This window comes from Amblyomma maculatum, chromosome 2 (assembly GCF_055883805.1).
Source record: "Amblyomma maculatum isolate TAMU_Amacu chromosome 2, ASM5588380v1, whole genome shotgun sequence".
Classification (NCBI taxonomy): Eukaryota; Metazoa; Arthropoda; class Arachnida; order Ixodida; family Ixodidae; genus Amblyomma; species Amblyomma maculatum.
The window spans coordinates 181,549,809-181,569,597 of NC_139345.1; the positions used below are offsets into that span (position 1 = coordinate 181,549,809).

Consider the following 19,789-nt stretch of genomic DNA (forward strand, 5'->3'; position numbering starts at 1 on the left):
TTGAGGGTCGCCGGAGAAGGGGTAGGCAGCGAACGCGATGGTTAGATGGCATCCTCGAGGCACTGCAGATGAAGTTATGTGATGTTAAGAAGATAGTCAGAGACCGGAAAGCGTGGCGTGACATGGTCCATAGGGTCACGAAGAGTCGGACACGACTGAACGCCTGAACTGAACTCTGTGGTGAAGTAGTTGTTGACCGCCAATCGCGTCCTGCCAGCCCTGCGTCGGTCAGACGTGCTGCAGGCATTGTTGTCGCAACTAAAGGAAGAAGGAAAAGCATAGCACGCGGGCTTATGGAGCGTCAACGGTAAGCCACTAACTCTGATTTGTGCAATACAAGAGAATCGAAGAGATAAGAGACAAAAGATTTAAAAAATCCATGTGTATCGCAAAAAAATGGCTCAGCTTTACCTGTGCTTAAATCTTGTTAAAAAGCGCGAAAGCACACATACCCTGCTGCCAGCAGAGTAGGCTGTCTCAGATGCAGGAGTATACTAGACAAGGCGAGTTAGAGTCGGCACCGCCTACGCGAGGCGCAACCAGTACGCGGACATGCAAACATTAGGCGAATTGGCTGCTATGGTTTGAGGCTACGCATGAGTGATTTCAAACCTGATAGCGACGTCTGCCGAAGCGATGAGGATGACGTTGGCTTTAACAACAGACACCATTGTGGCGAGGTGCTTATGTAACAATCAGTGAGAGCCGCTTGCTTCGAAGCACGGAAGTCCCGAAAGGAGCGTTTTTTTTTTAAAGCTGCGGTACAACTGGGCTCTTCCCTTTCGCCTCACAGGTCAACGACAAAAACGCTCATGTTCCTAGCGGCCTACACTGGTGTGTTTTCGTGCACCTCCAAAATCGCGTCTTCTCCGCTGTGTAGACGGCGACTCTGAATTATGCAGAAAACTGATAAAATATGGCAGTAGCAGTCTCAGCATAAAACTAAATATGCAGTGCTAGCCATTGTAGTTCACTTCAACTTTCTGTGGGCAGCACTAAATGACGTATGAGAGAGGTGAGAAAGCGATGTTTGTATTCAAAAAAGTTTCAGAAGCGCGCATGTTGGGCGCCTTAGTTTGGTGACAACGTGAGCAGCTTCTTTTTGGTCTGGTTGGTGTAGCCGAAGGGCTCGGCTTTGCAACTTATGTCTTTTCCAGTGATCACATAGTAGAAGATAACGTCCTTTTGAGGCTCTTGATGATAATCCTCGAGAATAAAAATCAATGGGCTCACGTAGGCCACCTGCTTCGCCATCAGGTACGCCTGCATGGAAAAAGAATGCCACATTATCGCCGGAGGTGGGATTCAACAAGTGCAACATATTGCATATCTCTCAAATTTAGAATGCTTGTTAATCAAACTAGAAATCTGCTAAATAAACAATAGCAGCCCTGGATAATGCTGCATAAATATGTCGCTCCTGGCAAATATAGACTCACCCGAATCATAGCAGTTTGGCTTTGAGCAAAGAGATGTGAATGAGATATGCTAAAGGAGGTACCAATTCCATTATGCGCTTGACGGAAGCATCACTGCCAAACACGCCACTGTAGGCTTTTGCCGTCGAGCACCGTGGCGCTATAGAGAACTCAAATAAGCACCAATCTTTCAAATAGGTTGTTTGAGGCTTGATGAGCAACCACGGCATTTTTATAATATAGCGACCACCACATCGCGCCGCTTTGGACCAGACATGCTACCGTACCCACCTATCGCGGTGCAAATGAGGATATCTGCAGTTGCAAGCACGCCCCCCAGAGCGAAATGGCGTGCAGAGGAACATAAGAGGAGAGGAGCAATACAGAAGCAAAACGTGCAACTTGTTTACGCAAAACTAATTTATTTACGAATCTTCTGCTTGGCTATTGGATTCAGTGACAGGCGCTGCTGAGTCGTTGCCTGATCAAGTCTGTTACGCAGATCTGAAACCTTAAACAGCAGCATAACCTAATGAAGGCTGACGCGATTTGTTTAACTTGGCCGTTTTATTTTTTTTATCCCTACAAAGCCTTAAAAAGTTATTCAGTGCTTTTGGTAAAAAGCAATTCTCCGTAGTTTCATACGGCCGCTAAAGCAGCCGACGCCTGCTAGAGGTGTGTGTCGACGTGCAATAGAGTCCGCCAGCAGGTACTATATTTTGGAGTTTAATTTACTATATTCTGTTATATTCGCACCTAAACGCTCAAAAATGTTTAGCGACTGCATTGTTCGCCTACTTTAGAGTGCCCCCCATCGTTTAGTTTCAGAATGGGGTTAGCGCGCTCTAATTAGCAAATGCAGTAATGACAGCCGTAATTGTGTATGAATACCTCACTATATCTGATGATTGTCGTAAAACTACCTTGGCGGCATTCTAATATCTAAAGGCACTGATTGCACTAACCGTAAAGCCGTTTGCTTCACTTCTGCATGCACTCTGTTCTCATTGACCGACAAGCTTTCAAAATTAAAGAAAGAATGGTTCCGCCATCCCTACTCAACATTCGGCAGGCCCGGTCACACTTGGTTACATTTAGCATCAAGCCTTCAGAAAGCATTTGTTCTCCACCCTCTTGGCGATGCATAGAAGCAAGAAGCGACCTCATGTCTTGTGGCTGCGTCGGTGATACGTCATTGAGATCGGAACAGAGCGGTCGGGTGGCACGCCGTTATCTTATTGCCAATTGTTGATGGCAGAGAAGTGTAGCTCGGAGCGAGCTGGGACATTTGAGCCGCTCTTTCAAAAGAGTTAGTCAGCGGTAGCTCACTAAAAAAAAAATTTGGAGGACGCTTAAGCTTTGCCTTCAAGAGTGGAACGCGATAGCATTATTGCACCTCGTTCGCACCGAGCATACCGAGCGAATGAGTGGGCGGTGCGAACGAGGTGTAATAACACTATCGCGTTCCACTCTTGAAGGCGAAGCTGAAGCGTCAGGGACGAGTGGCACGCCACGTGTCGGGGCAGCGCCGCACATTGCGAGGAGGGGTTCTTCTGTGTTTGCCGCAAGATGGCTCTGCATGTGCGCAGAGCCCAGAAAAAATGTAGCGGAAAGGTACTTCGCTACTCGTGTAACTGCGACTTCTGTAAGTAACATGCTCATAATTACCGATATACACGGCAGTATAACGTTCTACGGCACGTTTCTAAGGCAACACCGCATTCACTAGAAGCGCTTTTGTACCGCTTTCAAGCATCGAACGCGTGGCTGAGTGCCACTCAGCCACGAGTTCGATGCTACAGATTGCTGCATGTGCGCTTTTCCGTGGAGTATTTGTGCAATGTTAAGCGGAAAAAAATTGTGTGCGGACCTAGTGGACACAATGCTTCCTGTACCGATATACCGTTTGGCGCACTGTCCAGGCCCAGGAGATGATGTACTCAAGAGAGTTAAGAAGATGCCAATATCACCACCAGTCAGATCATTTTTCTTTAAACTCCACACTAGCACATTATCAGTCAAAGCATGGATGCACGCTAAAGGCCTGTTCGTCCCTTCGTCAACAAACTGTTTCTTGTGTAACAGACCAGAGACGATAGAACACGTGTTTTTGGACTGTTGGGATGCCATTTTTTCTGGGATGTGCTTCAGAGAACTTTAATAAAAGAGCTACCTCTAGATGCATATGGCATACGATTTTTACCTTTTCCTAATACAGAGGAGTTTCCCTTTGATACAATAATGCTCCTGGGCCTCCACAGATTGTGGAAAACCAGAATGCAGTTTAACAATGTAGATATACAAGTCAATCCTGTACGAGAACATTTCATACACAGTGTTGTGCGGTTCAGGGAAGTGCATATGACACTCCCTTAGCAGCCACAATGGATTCATGTGCTTGACAGTTTGGTAAAACTGAAAAAGTTTTAACCCGCCGTGTCACGCGAAAGTGTGCTGGTACGTTTTATTGTTCATCGTCTTGTTTTGAATGTCCAAGTCGGCAATAAAGAACAAAAAAAAAAAAACTCGTGGCTGAGTGGCAGCGTCTCCGTCTCACACTCCGGAGACCCTGGTTCGATTCCCACCCAGCCCATTTTGGAAGTTGCTTTTTATTTATGAAGTGCATGCCGGGATTTATCGCTCAGGGCGAACGCCACCGACGACACCGGCTTTTCTGCGACACGAGCTCCTTAACGCTATCGCGTTAATATTAGCATTGGTTCTTTTGGAGAACCGGTTCTTTCTCGTTCAGTAAGCCACGCCGAACCGTTCCGTCGGAGCAGATGCGAATTTGGCGCCATCTCTAAGCTATGCGAGAAAGAAACTTCCTACTGTGCCTTCTCACAACAGTTGCAACTATCCCTTGTTCTTCGGCTGTCTTTCAAGACGCTCTTTCAAATGAGCGAGATTTAGCCACGGCTTACAGAGCAGCGGTTCATTTGAACAGCCGTCGATCAGTGAGCCATGAGGAACCATGAGCGCCGGTTCCCTTGGAGACAACTCGTTCAGTGAGCCCTGAGGAACCGTTCCGTCAGAGCCAGATTTTCTGCCAGGAACAATTTTTACACCATTAGAACGCAGTCGCATTGTGGGGAGGACCAGCCCGCACGCAGAAAAAAAAACGATCGAGGCAGAGCGGTGCTACGGCTCAGCTGCTATGGTCCCTGAGAAAACTTGGTAGTCAGCCGTCCCCACGGTTGAACGCGCTCGTATGCTGCACGCAGTCGGAGCGCGGTCGGCTGCCTCGCCGCCGTCGTCGACCCGTCAGTACTGCAGGTATGCTTCGGATGGTCGTCGCTGGTTTCGTGCATCTTGCTTTGCTTGTCGAGACTGGAACGCCTTCCATGCTTGCTAGGCGTACGTTACTCACCTTGAGTTACAAGGCGAATGTCAAATGCACAGCCCTTCCGCAGCCAGCCCAACAGAATAAAAATCCTGTTCCTTCACGTAAGCACATCACCGACTGTAGCGCATCGGCTGCTCTAAAAAGTAAAGAATTGTCTTTCAAAATAAAACGATACTTTACAACATGAACGGCCAGCGATGCGGCTTCAAGTAGACACAGAATGAATGAAAACCGGTCGGCGCGTGTATGTGGTGCGGAGAACAAGAACGTTCAAGAAGTGGGAGCTAGCGGACCTGGGTAGAAACCTATCGCCAGGTAGGACGGAAACAAGGGGAGAAGGCGGGGGGCTCAAAATCATGCGCATTGAGAAAAACTGCAGCAAAGTTGAACAAAACGGTTATAAGAATATATGAAAAACGAAAGAGATAAAGGAAAAGAAAAACAGGGCGGGGGACAGGAGTTGCAAAGAAGCGCAATTCAGAAATAGAAAATTCACTAACGCGGACTCCGGCTTCGATGCGCATTGTGCATTTTAAAAACGCGCTCGATTTCAATCAAAATTCCTGCTTGCTCCAGCAGGAGCCACTCATGAGCGAGCCAGCCATCCAGTGACAGAGACAGATTGAGCTGTTGAGCCGTTCAAATGAGCTGGCTCATTTTACTGAGCTCAGCACTTCCGAGCCACTCATTGAAGTGAGCCGTTTAGCCCATCTCTTGCTGATGATACGTCAGAGCAGCAGCATGGGCGTGTTGGTCAGTCATTTTCAGATAACAGCGCAAAAAAACATGGACGGGACACAAGAGCAAAAACACACGAGCGCTGACTTTCAACAAGTTTATCCCGGGACATACATTGCTTTATACACTGTTTCGCAACGCACGAGACACACACACGTGACTTCTGCCACACATGTCATCATTATACAATATCCAACGGCTCCAGTTCTTTTTTAGGCATCTCCGAGCTTAGCCATCTCGGCTGATTCAATTATATCCCGAACCAGCTGCTCGGCGTGTTTATCGACAACTGTACATTGTGCATACTCAGATATACAAGATGTGGATGGGCAATCTCTCACATGTATTCCAATATGCCCACGTGTTTGATCGACGTTAATTTGATGTTCTTTCAGTATATCGTTAGTACATCAGCCGGTCTGTCTTATGTACTTTTTTCCACAATTCGACGGCAGCGAATAAACAATACCTTCCGCGCATTCTACTAATCGAGTCTGGTAATTTGTAGTACACCCGCGTAGGTTTTCTGGCTCTTCGCCGTGGACTCGCCGGCAAAGGCTCTTTAATTTATTCGGGGCTGTAAGCACAATGTTAACAATCCTTCGTTCGTCTTTCGGCTTCCTGCTGCTGTCGCGCAGTTTATATGTTTCTTGCCTAACCGTTCCGCGACGGATATAAGTAGGTGTGAAGGGTACCCAGTTCCCATAAGGCGTTCAATCTGGCGTCGAAAGCTAGCTTCCATCGTGCGCCGCAGATGGAGCGGCACCGCTGCCGAGTGGGGACACTGCCGTCGCCATGAGCGGCTGCCGCTGGGCTCCCAGCTCAAGTCGTCATGTGGCCGCGGCCGGTAGCCACGGTATAGTGTTCTAGAATTGAGAAGTGTGGCATCCACCATGGTACCGTCTTCAGCGCGCGGCAATGGGATCGATGTGGTCGCCAGAGTGATGAAAACCGTAGGTGGCGCTGCCAGTCGCAGGAGCGCATCAGAAGCGCGCGCGCAGCAGAGAAAAGGCTCGGGGCGTTTGCTTCTGCGGCTCGTGTCCTGTGTAAATTTCGTTGGAGCGACCCGCTCGCTTCCGCGCACGTGCAGACGTCTCGCGGTGCTTTGTCACGCGGGCACACACTGGACGCATGGCTCAGCTCGCTGCCTTCACGGCGTGCGCCGTGCGTGCGCCTTCTCTCGCATGAGCACGTGCCTTGACGCGCCCCCGCAGGCGCACCGCGACATGCCACCTGTATTCCGTCTTGATTGGGCAACCTAACGCGTATTTCCATGCAGGATACTTAAGTATAGACGGGAAACTTTTTATTCACGTCTGCACTGTAGAGCAAACAACAGACGGGGATGAGTAAATGTTGATTGTGAATGCGTCCCACGTTAGCAAAAAGGTAGGAAGTGCATCTCGAGGTAAGTCCGCTATGTAATTATATTGTCGTATATAATATGTTTAAAAACTGCTAAAGTATCATAAATACTGTAAAATAAAGTGGCCCGCTCGTTGACCATCGCTTTGGCCTGTAGCATGCGATCTATATATACAGATTTGCTTTTTATTATTACGGCGTTACCAAAGGAAATCTTGCAGTATTAGAATAAGTATATAGTCCGAAGGAGGTGTTTCTTCAAAGAAAAGAACGCTAGCAATCTCATAAGCACATGCGTGCTCCGTACGCTGCACGCGACATAACCGGCTTACTGGCTCTGAAGGCAGGTGAAATCCAAGCTTGTACTACATAGTGTTTTATTTTTGTTCTTATTAAATGGTGATTCGTCATTTATGATATTCGGTTTGCACTCGCGAACCCTGTGACGCGAATGGGGTGCTCCGAGCGAGTAGTGTCAGTAGAGATAGCTAGGATCACTTTTCTACTGCACCTCAGACATATCTTCGTTAATAATAATAATAACAATAATTGGTTCACTTATTGGCCAATTTGCAGAAAATCTGTAAAAGTGTCTCAGCAAGGCATGTTTTCCAACGCCACCCCCACCCCCGAAAAAAAAAGGCCTCGTTCCTGGATATTTTCTTGGTCAATCTAAGAATAAAAAGGCAGCTGTGGACACTTAGGGTACAATCACACATCCGTTTCGATCGCGGACATCGCATCTGTTGATTTGGTTGCTTTCAGAGCACTCACAAAGCAGGGAGAGAGCACAGAAAATCAGCAAAACTAGACACGCGGGGAGCGAAGAGCAGGATAATCTTCCACCCTCTTCTCTTTTTATGCATGGTGTTAAACCACTGTACTTTTTGATGCCTCTCCAAGCCGTCTTTGTCAACTGTCAATATTTCTGAGTTTACGAAGAAAGGGGAAATTGGCTCTTTTCGTTTCAACAAAGAACGCGAGACTTCTCAGAACGCTTCTTGCGGACACGGCAGATTTCTTTGGAACGGGTCTTGCGGACACGCTTCCAAAGGAATCTGCAAAGTTTCACATGTGAGCCTCGTCTTTTGGTGCTTCGCCTACTATTGTGCCTTCCCATGACACAATGGTACTTAGTACATCCGTTTCGCATCAGCGGAAGCGTTTTTGTATCGCCAAATAACCGCCAGGCGCAACGCGATCGCCGGGCATGCACAGGAAGCTAGCGGAGCGTCTGCTCCGGCGAAGCCCCATCGTTTCACATTTCGCCACCACGCCAGGAATGCGGCGCTGCCGTCGCGCGGCGAAACTTGAGCTTAAGAGGCTTCCAAAGCACCGTCGAGCGGCGCTGCTGCTCCTGACAGGGAGCGCCATCTCTGACAGAAAAATAGAAACTGGGGATACACGCGGCGGCACCACCTAGACATTCCGTGCAAGTTTTCTCCTTTCGCTCGCTCGCTTCCGCGCACGTGCAGAGGTCTCGCGCTGCTTTGTCGCGCGGGCAATAACTGGACGCCGCCGGCTCAGCCCGCTGCCTTCACGGCGTGCCCCGTGCGTGCGCTTTTTCTCGCACGAGCATGCGCCTTGACGCGCCCCCGCAGGCGCACCGCGACATTCCACCTGGAAACTTGACGCGTATTTTCATGAAGTATACTTAATTATAGGTGGGAAACTTTTTACTCACGTCTGCACTGTAGAGCAGATAACAGACGGGGATGAGTAAATATTGATTGTGAATGCGTCCCACGTTACCAAAAACGTAGGAAGTGCATCTCGAGGTAAGTCCGCTATGTAAATATATTGTCGTATATAATATGTTTAAAAATGGCTAAAGTATCATCAGTACTGTGAAATAAAGTGGCCCGCTCGTTGACCATCGTTTTGGCCTGTAGCATGCGATTTGTATACGGATTTGATTTTTATTATTATGGCGTTACCAAAGGAAATCTTGCAGTAGAAGAATAAGTATATAGTCCGAAGGAGGTGTTTCTTCAAAGACAAGAACGCTAGTAATCTATTAAGCACGTGCGTGCTCCGTGCGCTGCAAGCGACACAACCGGCTCGCTGGCTCGGAAGACAGGTAAAATCCAAGCTTGTACTACATTGTTTTATTTCGGTTCTTATTAAATGGTTGTGCTTCATTTGTGATAATGTTTAGTTTGCACTCACGAACCCTGTGACGCGAATGGCGTGCTCCGTGCGAGTAGTGTCAGTCGAGCCATAGCTAGGATCACTTTTGTACGGCACTTCCGACATATCTTCGTTAATAATAATAATAATAATATTAATAATAATAATAATTGGTTCACTTATTGGCCAATTTGCGAAAATCTGTAAAAGTGTCTCAGCAAAGCATGTTTTCCAACGCCGCTCCCACCCTCGAAAAAAAAAAAAGGCCTCGTTCCTAGATAATTTCTTGGTCAATCTAAAAATGAAAAGGCAGCTGTGGACACCTAGGGCGCATTCACACATCAGTCTCGATCGCGGACGTCGCATCTGTTGATTTGGTTGCTTTCAGAGCATTCACAAAGCAGGGAGAGAGTACAGAAAATCGGCAAAACTAGACACGCGGGGAGCGAAGAGCACATCCTCTTTACCTTTTATGCATGGTGTTAAACCACTACTTTTTTGATGCCTCTCCAAGCAGTCTTTGTCAACTGTCAACATTTCTGAGTTTACGAAGAAAGGGGAAATTGGCTCTTTTCGTTTCCACAAAGAACGCGAGACTTCTCAGAACGCTGTCATGCTTTTGGAAAAACCGGTCTTGCGGACACGCTTCCAAAGGAACCTGCAAAGTTTCACACGTGAGCCTCGTCTTTTGGTGCTTCGCCTACTATTGTGGCTTCACATGACACAATGCTACTTAGTACATCCGTTTCGTATCAGCGGAAGCGTTTTTGTATCGCCAAATAACCTCTAGGCACAACGCGATCGCCGCGCGTGCACAGGCAGCTAGCGGTGCGTCTGCTCCGGCGAAGCTCCATCGTTTCACATTTCGCCACCACGCCAGGAATGCGGCGCTGCCGTCATTCATTCATTCATTCATAAACCTTTATTCATGAGGGTGACCTGAGGCCTAGAGGGGAAGGGGGTGGGTTAGGTGAGGTTGAGGGCGCTAGACTCCGACATGAAGTCTAGCAGAGCACTAAGCTTGCGCTTGGCGTTGGTGTTGGGGGCTGTCCAGTCTTCGTAACTCTGAATGTGGTGAGCAGATGTGTAGCGTGCGCGGAGGCCAGCCGTGCCAGGACAGGTCCAGACTAAGTGCTCCAGGTCAAAGGAGTCAGGCGCGGCGAAACTTGAGCTTGGGTTCCCTGGGCCAGGGGGCGCTTCGCCGTTCTGTGCGTCAGCGCCCTCCAAGGAGACCCCGTCAAAACCTCCGCGCAGTGCGGCCGCGTCGTCTGCTCCCCGCCGCATAGAAAAGCATGCTGTCGTCTGCTCCGCGCTGCTTTCCAGCACGTGTTTTTGCGCTCGCGCGTTCGATTGTTTCTCTCCTCCTCCGGCCGGATTCTGGCCGCCGTCGCGCTCCAACAAAGGGGGCAAGAAAAAAAAATCTGGAATGAAAAAGTGACGGCGCGCTTTTTCGCAAAACTCGTGAAAGTGTTTTTCTCTCTTCTCTTTTTCGTGTTAAAACGATGGTTGTCGGTTTTTTTTAGGTATCTCGTACCGGTCGTATCTCGCACCTCTGTTTGTAACTGGCGGTGCCGCAGCAGCCATCGCGGAACTAAGTCGGCCTCAAGAAACAGATATATGTCATTAATGCCGTCCCTCGGCGCTTATAAAGAGAAAACACATACGTTAATCGTTCTATCCTCATACGCGATCCTGCTTCGGGAGCTCAAACCTGCGCATTCGCTAGAGGAGATAACTGAACTAGGGATTGCACAGCGTAGCTGTGGAATTAAGAAGACAAAGGTTTACTTGGAGAGATGTCCCCGCCTGCATGAAAAGTCGTCAGGCATTTCCTCGCTCTTCGTCTCGCGGAGAGAGGAAACTGCCGACAAAATGGCATGCCTCGGCTTCTCGTCAGTGATCCAGGTCGTTAAGAAACCTCTCATCGTTAAAGGTAAATAAGTAATCGATTTCGGATGGCAGCGCCACAGCAGCGAACTCCCCTAACCGCTGTCAGCAGTAACGAAAGGGTAAGGTGGCATGCTTCGTGCCTTTGTAGGGAATGCGTCCTAAACGCGCCCAAAGCAGGCACCACGGCGCCAGCAGCATCGCCTAAAACGTCTGTCCCCAAATAGTTGAATGGGCCCTTTTCAAGTGAGCAGTCACAAATGGAAAGGGAGCCCCCCAACCAGCGCCCGGAGCACTCGTCGCTGTGTACACGTGTATCAATTCTCAACGAGAAGGCTGGACCCTTCATTCTCTGAACAACATGGAAGAGACATCAAGAGGTGCCGCCTCAAGTCCTTCAAAATACCTGTCGCTTGCCTCTGCCTTCAAATACCGAATTCGCGTTCATGTTTTTTTTTGTTTGTCTGAGCCTGCCAACAAGCGCTCTTTGAAAACAATGTCCGCGGCGATCCACTAATCATAATTTCTAACTTTCCAAAGAACCGATAAACAGCGTGCCTCCAGCCAGCCTCTATGTCAGCCGGGGCACAGAAAAAAGCAAAAATAAGAAACACCACTGGTAAAGAGCGCCGGCTTTGCGCGCACAGACGCATGACCATCCCCCCTCGTCCTCACTCTCCTTCTCCCGCTCCGCTTGCACGTGCGGCTGCCTCCAGCACGCGCTCCCGAGCGAGCGGGCTGCGCAGACTCCGCAGACAGCCGCGCGCAGCGCGGGCGCGGATGCGCGTAGGTTTTGTAGTTACTCTCCGCTCCGCTGGAAACCGAGCGCTGGCGTCGCGGAGCAAACTCCAGCTTTGGTTCCCTATGCCTAGGTGGTGCCGCCGTGTGTATCCCCAGTTTCTATTTTTCTGTCAGAGATGGCGCTGCCTGTCAGGAGCAGCAGCGCCGCTCGACGGTGCTTTGGAAGCCTATGCAGCATAACACGTGTCTGCAGATAGCACAGTCATAGTTACAGTTCGTCTGCTTTGGCTCTTGTGCCCTCCCCTGCTGAACGCTGTCTTTTTCGTTTTTTTTTTTGCTCACTGCGCGTCCTTTCCGATTTATGAGTGTGACCGCTTGATTCACTAGGGAATGTTCGAGGACGTCGAAGCTATATATTGAATGCCCTTACTCCAGATGACCACAAGTACGTCACTATATATAGGCACAGTTCTAGGTCGCAATTTATATTACAGTTTATGTGGCTTGAAAGTTCGTGCAGAAATCAAAATGTAATACTTGTTCTGCGTATTTCATTTCGAGCAAATCATGTGCGCACAAAAATAAGACAATGAATGCGCAGTGGTTACGGCGCTGGAATATTGTTCCCAAGGACGCGGGATCGAATCCCGGCCTCGGCGGCCGCTTTTCGATGGAGGCGAAAAGCAATGCGCCCGTGTGCTGTGCGATGTCAGTGCACATTAAAGAACCCCAAGTGGTCGAAATTTCCAGAGTCCTCCACTACGGCGTCTCTCATAGCCTGAGTCGCTTTGGGACGTTAAACCCCACAAACCAAACCATCACCTCAAACTTCGACCACGGAATCTTCTTTATACGTCTGTGGAGCTTGCAAATATCGTAAACACGCTGGTAGAGTTATATTTTTTTTAGCTCAGGAATTATGAATAATCCCCGCAGAATCCGTGATTTTGCGATGTTCTTTCAAAGCGCGCAGGTTCCCGAGCCTGAATGTCCTACCCATGATAGAGAAATGACGCTTCGCAAACTGAACTTCGACGTCCAAATGCAATTTCATTTTTATGTGAAGTCACTAAATCAAGATCAGAGCTCTAAATCAGAGCAAATAAAGCAATTGAAGGTAAGGAGGTGCAAATAATCATGCTTGAGGGGTCTATTTAATAACCCTGTCCGCGTCTTGTGTGCTTTCAAATTTAGCAACCTAATTCATTCAGGCGCTCGTAGTTCAGTGATTTTTCACATAATTCTGTATCAATACATATGTCAGTACCATATTCTTGAGCTATTTGTTTATATTCACTTAAATCCCGAATTGTTTACCCTGCCGGTTTTTGAAGCCGTCCGCTATGTGGTTTCGTGCATTTGTATAAGCTCTCGCTAATCTGCTTCGTGTCTTTTTTTATACAACTGACTATATATATATATCCGCCCACATTCAAATAAGTATATTCAATAGCCCCTGACATAATTTCTTTCTCCAAGCAATCTTCACATATCTCTATTTACCTATGGCGCGAACAATTAATAATAAAGTACGCTAGCATAGCCTGAAACGCCCTCTATTGGTTTTTTAGTCCACGCGAGCGACGATGGGGGACCGCAGTCAAGCCCGCATAAGCCTGCGCATCCGAAATAAAAATCTATGTGATCCTAAATATACGTTAGGCATTCGTCATTGGACCTCCTTAATATTAACGTTTGACAAATAAGGTACCGAATACGTTCAGGAAATTGCTTAATGTTGCTTGTCAGTTCATCGGCAATCTGTATCTGACCCAACATCAGAAAAGCAGTCTTAAATACAATCCCGCATAGTCATGGCAAGTTGTCGGATTCCTGGCAGATTGAAATTATGACGACACCGTTTTTTCAAAACCTCATTCTTCCCAAGCCATTTCTGTGGGAGAAGAAAGGCCTCGGATGTATGTGTCTCGCCGCTTATACATAAGTTCGCCGACGACGGCTGCTTTTATAGGGAACTAGCTCATCTATTCATGCACATATTCGGTTTAATACATTCAGACTATCGTGTGGGAGCTAAAACGGCACAGTTTATTGTTGCGCGTCTTCAGGGTCCGAAGAACTAGCGTTGACAGAGGCAGTTCACCTAGCTGTCTGCTCAGCGCTCATGCGCTCCTCTTACACACAGCGCCCTATCTCCTGTCATCGCTGAAACGACCACTTCGCCGGCGGCAGACGGCACAGTACGCCGGTGCGCCGTAGATCGAACGCCGCCCGCCGTTGTCGAGTGGGGGCGCTGCCGTCGCCATGAGCGGCGCAGAATAAGAAGAAAAAGAAGGACAGGAAAAAGAAACAGAACAAAGAAGAAAAGAAAAAGAGAAAGAAAAGAAGAAAACGGAAAAGAAGAAAAAGAATAAGAAAGAGGAGAAAAAATAAGAAGAAAGAACAGAAAGAGAAGCTACGTGGGCTTTGCTTACGCAACCTACCAGGTTTACCTAAAGCTAAACCCTAACAATTTCTTTTTCTTCTTTGACTCTGACATGTACTTTGCTTGGTCGCAAAATCTCTAAACCTTTTATTATCTTAGCCCGTCTCGTTTTCAGACCTACTCTTGGGTCATTTTGTTATCTCGAGGGTTACATGTAGACCATGACAGGCGAATGAAGGGTGGTCGCTTTCGTATACTGTTCAAGATTCCCATTGTTGTGACGCCTGTATGTGCGCAATCTTGTGTTAATAAAGCGTGGCCTTGGATACAGCACACCTACAATCTTTATGCCCTCAGTGAAATCCCTCAAGCCATGTGATTCTTATTCATGTGTTTGCTGAATTAACTTGAAGGCTCTTTGTGTTCAGAAATTTGTCAGAGTAAATAAGCCCCAGAATGTCTTTAAGTTACGCGTGACGAAAGACCCCTTAGGTAGTACCCCTTCCTGGGGCCTTCAAGGAAATAAAATGAAATGAAATGACGATGGAATGAAAATGATGCTATAATGTGGTTGAGGATGCCGTAACATTTTAGTTAGCGAAAACTCGCCAGTAGAAATCCGTGTCAAGCGAAGTTGGCTGAGAAATAGATACAGTGTCCATTTTCTCGCCTTATTCGAGCATCATTCTGCCTATGTCGTCGTTGGCCTTCCTTTTCGCCTAAAAGTATAAACAAAAATGAAATTCCATACCAGTAGTACGTCACTGTGACGTCACAAGCTTTTGCGACGTCACAACGTTACGTGGTTGCTTAGCCGCACAGTTCGCAGGGGCGCGAAGAAACTAAAGCCTCGCTCAGAGTCTACACGCAGGCTTCCATGGGAGTTTCGCTACCATTTACTCTTTCTACCATGCTCTGGCACGGCCGCTCGATGGAAGCGCTTCCATCTAGCGGCCGTGGCTCTGGACTCAAAACGCGCACTGGCCGAGCGATCTGCAGCGAACCTGCGCTGTGTTATTGGATGAAACTGCCTATCAGGGTCACATTTTTGTGGCTTGTAACGCCCGCTACAATCCTTTTAGGAAAATGTTTTTGGGAGTTACACTGCTTTGGAGGACGGGCTCTAATTCTTCAAAAGCTACACACTCTATAAAGGAGAACATTTCTAATGTTTAACATAATATCTAGGTAATTAGTCAACTAATTGAAGTATTTTACATGTCAAATTGTGTCCCTCACAGACTCAAATATGGGCCCAGGGCTAAAATTATTCTAAAGTCTTTTACCGTTTTTGTTTTTTTAATTTCGGACCTTCCAAAAATAACACCTGTATATTCCAGCGGTGCAGGGGGGTGCTCGAAACCATACTATGAGATACTCCATAACGCTACGTTAACGCGGGATCTATACTGTACCACATTATCTAAACGTATAATGCCAGTTTTATAATGCAGTTCAATGTCCAAGGAATTAATCTAGTTTTTACTTGGACGCCAAATCGAGATCTCGACGATTCCGACCCACATTCAAAACGTGGTTGCTTTTTTTTCTGGTTTGTAAAAGTCACTTATATCCAATGACACCCCATTATTTGCCACTGATCTATTTAAGGACCCCTACGCCATGCTTTCCTTAGCTTTAGTAGCTGTTAACTCCCTTTGTATTATTTTATAACTGAGCTCCTCATTCTCCCTACATTTTGCATTGATGCAGCATTGCCTGCAGCATATACGACCGGTTGTGTTCGAAGTTTCCCCGCACATGAAATCGTCATTACATTTTTCCATATCTTATATTTTATTTGCTCTGTTATCTGGCCTGTGGTGGTCGCTAAATTCTCTTATCGTTTCTCGCGTTCTGCTAAAGCGGAAACCACATGAGGCAACAATCCATGGCAATCCGTCACACTGCGATGCGTCAACGCCTGTACTTGCCGCTGGTGAACAGCGCACGGAGCGACGGGACTAGGCGACATACAGGTGCGTTTTCAGAGTTGCTTTGTTACTGGCGTCTCGTCATTCTGTCAAGGGCAGAGCAGTTACGCTATATCCCGTTTCTAACACTAAACAGTCCCAGTCGAAAAATACTACAGAACTTTGTCAAAAATACGACAAAATATCCTGTAGTTCTGTCGTAACCAGCAGATTTTTCTGTAGTTCTGTAGTTTTTCTGTAGTATATTTCTGTTGTCTGTAGTTCTGTACCACTTTTCTGTATGTAACTACAGAAATTTCTGATGTTACTACAGAATGTTCTGTTGTCACAACAGGTTTCCCGTCAAAAACCGCACAGAAATTCTGTCGTAACATCAGAATATTTTCTGTAGTTTTTTCCAACTGGGGTATAAAGTACAATAAAACACTGATGAATTGTATGTATGTATGTATGTATGTATGTATGTATGTATGTATGTATGTATGTATGTATGTATGTATGTATGTATGTATGTATGTATGTATGTATGTATGTATGTATGTATGTATGTATGTATGTATGTATGTATGTATGTATGTATGTATGTATGTATGTATGTATGTATGTATGTATGTATGTATGTATGCACGTATAACTTTAACAAGGAGCCGGCAAACGACGGGTTAAAACGTCGACCCGGGGTCATGCCCTACTCTGCACTACCTCATTTGGCCCATTTGTAGTGGGTTGTGAAGCCAAAACCTAATGAAATTGTTTGCAACGCATGGCGTTTAAAAAATAAGACAGAGCGCAGCGGTGGGCTACTACACTGTGCTGCAGACATGACTAGCGAGCAGTGATTTTCTGTTGTTCATTTCGAAAATTAGCAACATCTATCCTCAGTAGCCACCATGTTTCCTTCATACCATACCATGTTTTTACTGAATTGTCTCGATGCGCTCATGTATGCACATATCAAAGGAAGTGAAGGTCTGCAGGTTATTCGCTCAAACCGGACTAGAAAAAACAAACAATCGCAAAATAAAAGCCAGAACGGAAGTTGAGTACCCGAAGGCCTTCTGCCATTGTCTGTGTCGCGAGCTGCATCCGGGCGACGTGAACTTTTTCTAAATACGCAGCATCTGAGCGACAGCGACGAGCGGCAATGCTTTGTCAGCCCTCAGCCCAACGTGCGAAAGTGCCGCGCGGCGGGTCGCCGCGAATTGTCGCCTCACGCCGTTAGCGCTTAATAGGATTAGCATTACGCATTCGCTTCTCCATTTCCCTTATTTTCTACTTATCGATCAATTTTGATTCGTAGACGTATATCACTTCCTGCTGCGCACAAATTCCGACCACAAGGAGTTGCGGAGCAGCGCACGTCGGGTCAGCTGTTGTCTTTACGCCCGTGATGACCACATAAAATTGAGGGGAGGCTCAATCAAACAAAAGAAAGAAAAAGGCACACACCGTTGTCGCGTCTCCATGAAATAAAAAAGGAACAAAAAGCAGCTTTTGTTGCCTGCTATTGTGCTCCTTCCATGGTAGGTATCGTGTGGGATGGCACTCACGGTTCACCGGCAAACTGGTACTAACCGACCTTCTTTTCCAGCATCTCTCATCCACGCACCGCGCTTGCTCGTCTTCGGACGCAGCGCTCTTCTGCGGCATGCGCCGTAACATCTTTCCCCAAGGGAAGAAGAGGAAGGGAAAGTCGAATGTCTAATCAAAGTTCCTGTTCAGGAAGATTGGCCGGTGGGCAAGACAGTCTCAACTAAGTAATGCCGTCACACGGCAACGGCCGCTCACTCCAGTGCAGCGGGGCCTAGACGTTGCACACAAAATACAATATTCTGGCGGTAGCGTCCAGCTTGCCCAGCAGCACCTGCGGATCCCGCTGTCGCAAACACGGCGGCCGTGCGGGCGTACTCAGCTTGCAGCTATACGTTCCCATCACGGCGAATAGAAGTTGATGAGTAGGTGGCGCGTTTGTTAACCACTTGGTTGAAGTTGGACGGGTTGAGCTTGAAGACGTGCTGCTGTGCTACGACCACTATGACCTCAATTTCCACTTCAGTGAACGCGGCCGCCGTGTCTGGCTCGAACACTGGCTTCTTGTGTTGGCCTTCATTCTTTTTCATACTGTTTGCACGCCGAGCAATAATCAGACTCACGGACTCATCGCCCTGCTTACTCACGCCGCTGTGCCCAAATCCCAACGCTGCGACGAAATTTTATGGTTTCACGGGCCAGCTCCCTAGAAGACCCCCAAGATCGAAGGGCCCTGGCTAAACCACACCGGCCCCGTGGCCGTTCTTCTTTACTTCTCTAGCACGTTTGTCCCGTACACTCGCACCGCGCTCCCTCGTCTTCTGGTGTAGCGCTCCAACGACAACTTTACACCTTAGCTACTATTGTTTACCCCTTCATGGATCACTGCCTTGTCGTGGCGGAGGGGCTTGCGAAACTCGATGAAGTCGTGAGCTCTGCTGTGTAGGGCCACCCAAGATAGACAGGTCACGGCAGAGAGTTCTGACAAAATGTGATTCACTGGAGAAGGTAATGGCAACCCACTCCAGTATTTCCTGCCAAGAAAACCCTATGGCCAGTCACAATACCATTATCGATATGGCGCCGGAAGATGAGCCCCCCAGGTTGGAAGGCGTCCCACATGTTACTGGGGATGGACATAGGGCGATTCCTAGTAGCTCCAGGACGAATGAAGCGGCTGGGCTAAAGCCAAAAGGACGCTCAGCTGTGGATGTGTCGGGAAGCGACCGGAAAGTCCGATGTTGCAAGGAGATATATCACATAGCAACATGGAATGTAAGATCTATGACGCAAGGTAAACTGGATATCGTCAAGCGAGAAATGGACAGATTGAACATTGATATCTTGGGTATCAGCGAGCTCAAGTGGACCGGAATGGGAGAATTTAACTCCGGCGACCATTACGTTTTTTATTGTGGGCACGAATCCAAGAGAAGGAATGGGGTCGCTCTCATAGTAAACAGAAGAATGGGCAAAGCAGTGCTAGGGTACAACCCCAAAAACGACCGAATGATTTCTCTTCGGATCCAAGGTCACCCTTTCAACATAACAGTTATTCAAGTCTATGCACCGCCCACTGCTGCTGAAGAAGCTGACGTTGAGAGATTTTATGCGGACCTACAATGCCTTTTAGACCGCACCCCATCATCAGACGTCGTTTTTCTCATAGGAGACTGGAATGCTAAGGTCGGGAGTGAAGAAATATCCGAAATTACAGGCAAGTTCGGTCTTGGTGAGCCAAATGAAGCTGGGCAGAGGCTAGTAGAGTTCTGTCAAGAAAACAACCTGACCATAGCGAATACTCATTTTCAACAGCACAAGAGGCGCCTGTACACATGGATTTCACCGGACGGTCTGTACAGGAATCAGATCGATAATATTATTTGCCGGCAGAGATGGAGAAGCACTATACAAGCAGTAAAAACAAGGCCTGGGGCCGATTGTGGCACCGATCATCAGCTTCTTGTTGCCAAAATTAAGCTTCGATTGAGGAAAACGCAGAAAACTAGAAGGCTTTTCAGGTATGATCTGGATCAGATTCCATTAGAATATGCTGTGGAAGTGAGGAATCGATTTCAAGAATTAGATCTAGAAGACAAAGAGCCCGAAGAGATGTGGACTGATGTTCGTGATATAATACAAGAAGTTGCTACTAAGGTAGTTCCAAAGCAAAAGAAATGCAAAAAAGCAAACTGGTTATCTGAAGAGGCTTTGCAAATAGCTGAGGAAAGGAGGATGGCAAAAGGTATGGGGGAAAGAGGAAGATACAAGGTTCTCAATGCAGATTTTCAGAAAATAGCAAGGAGAGATAAGA

At 47.4% G+C, this 19,789-nt stretch overlaps 1 protein-coding gene across 1 annotated transcript in view; it reads right to left on the reverse strand.

The window, feature by feature from the left end:
* Positions 1-1,020: 1,020 nt before the first annotated feature.
* LOC146200545 (uncharacterized) overlaps positions 1,021-19,789 on the reverse strand; it is a 115,441-nt gene continuing 96,672 nt past the window's right edge. Inside the window, exon 6 of the mRNA XM_084595555.1 lies at positions 1,021-1,263. Coding sequence (XP_084451681.1) covers positions 1,072-1,263 — 192 coding nt within the window. The 3' untranslated portion in view covers positions 1,021-1,071. The remainder of the gene's footprint in view (positions 1,264-19,789) is intronic.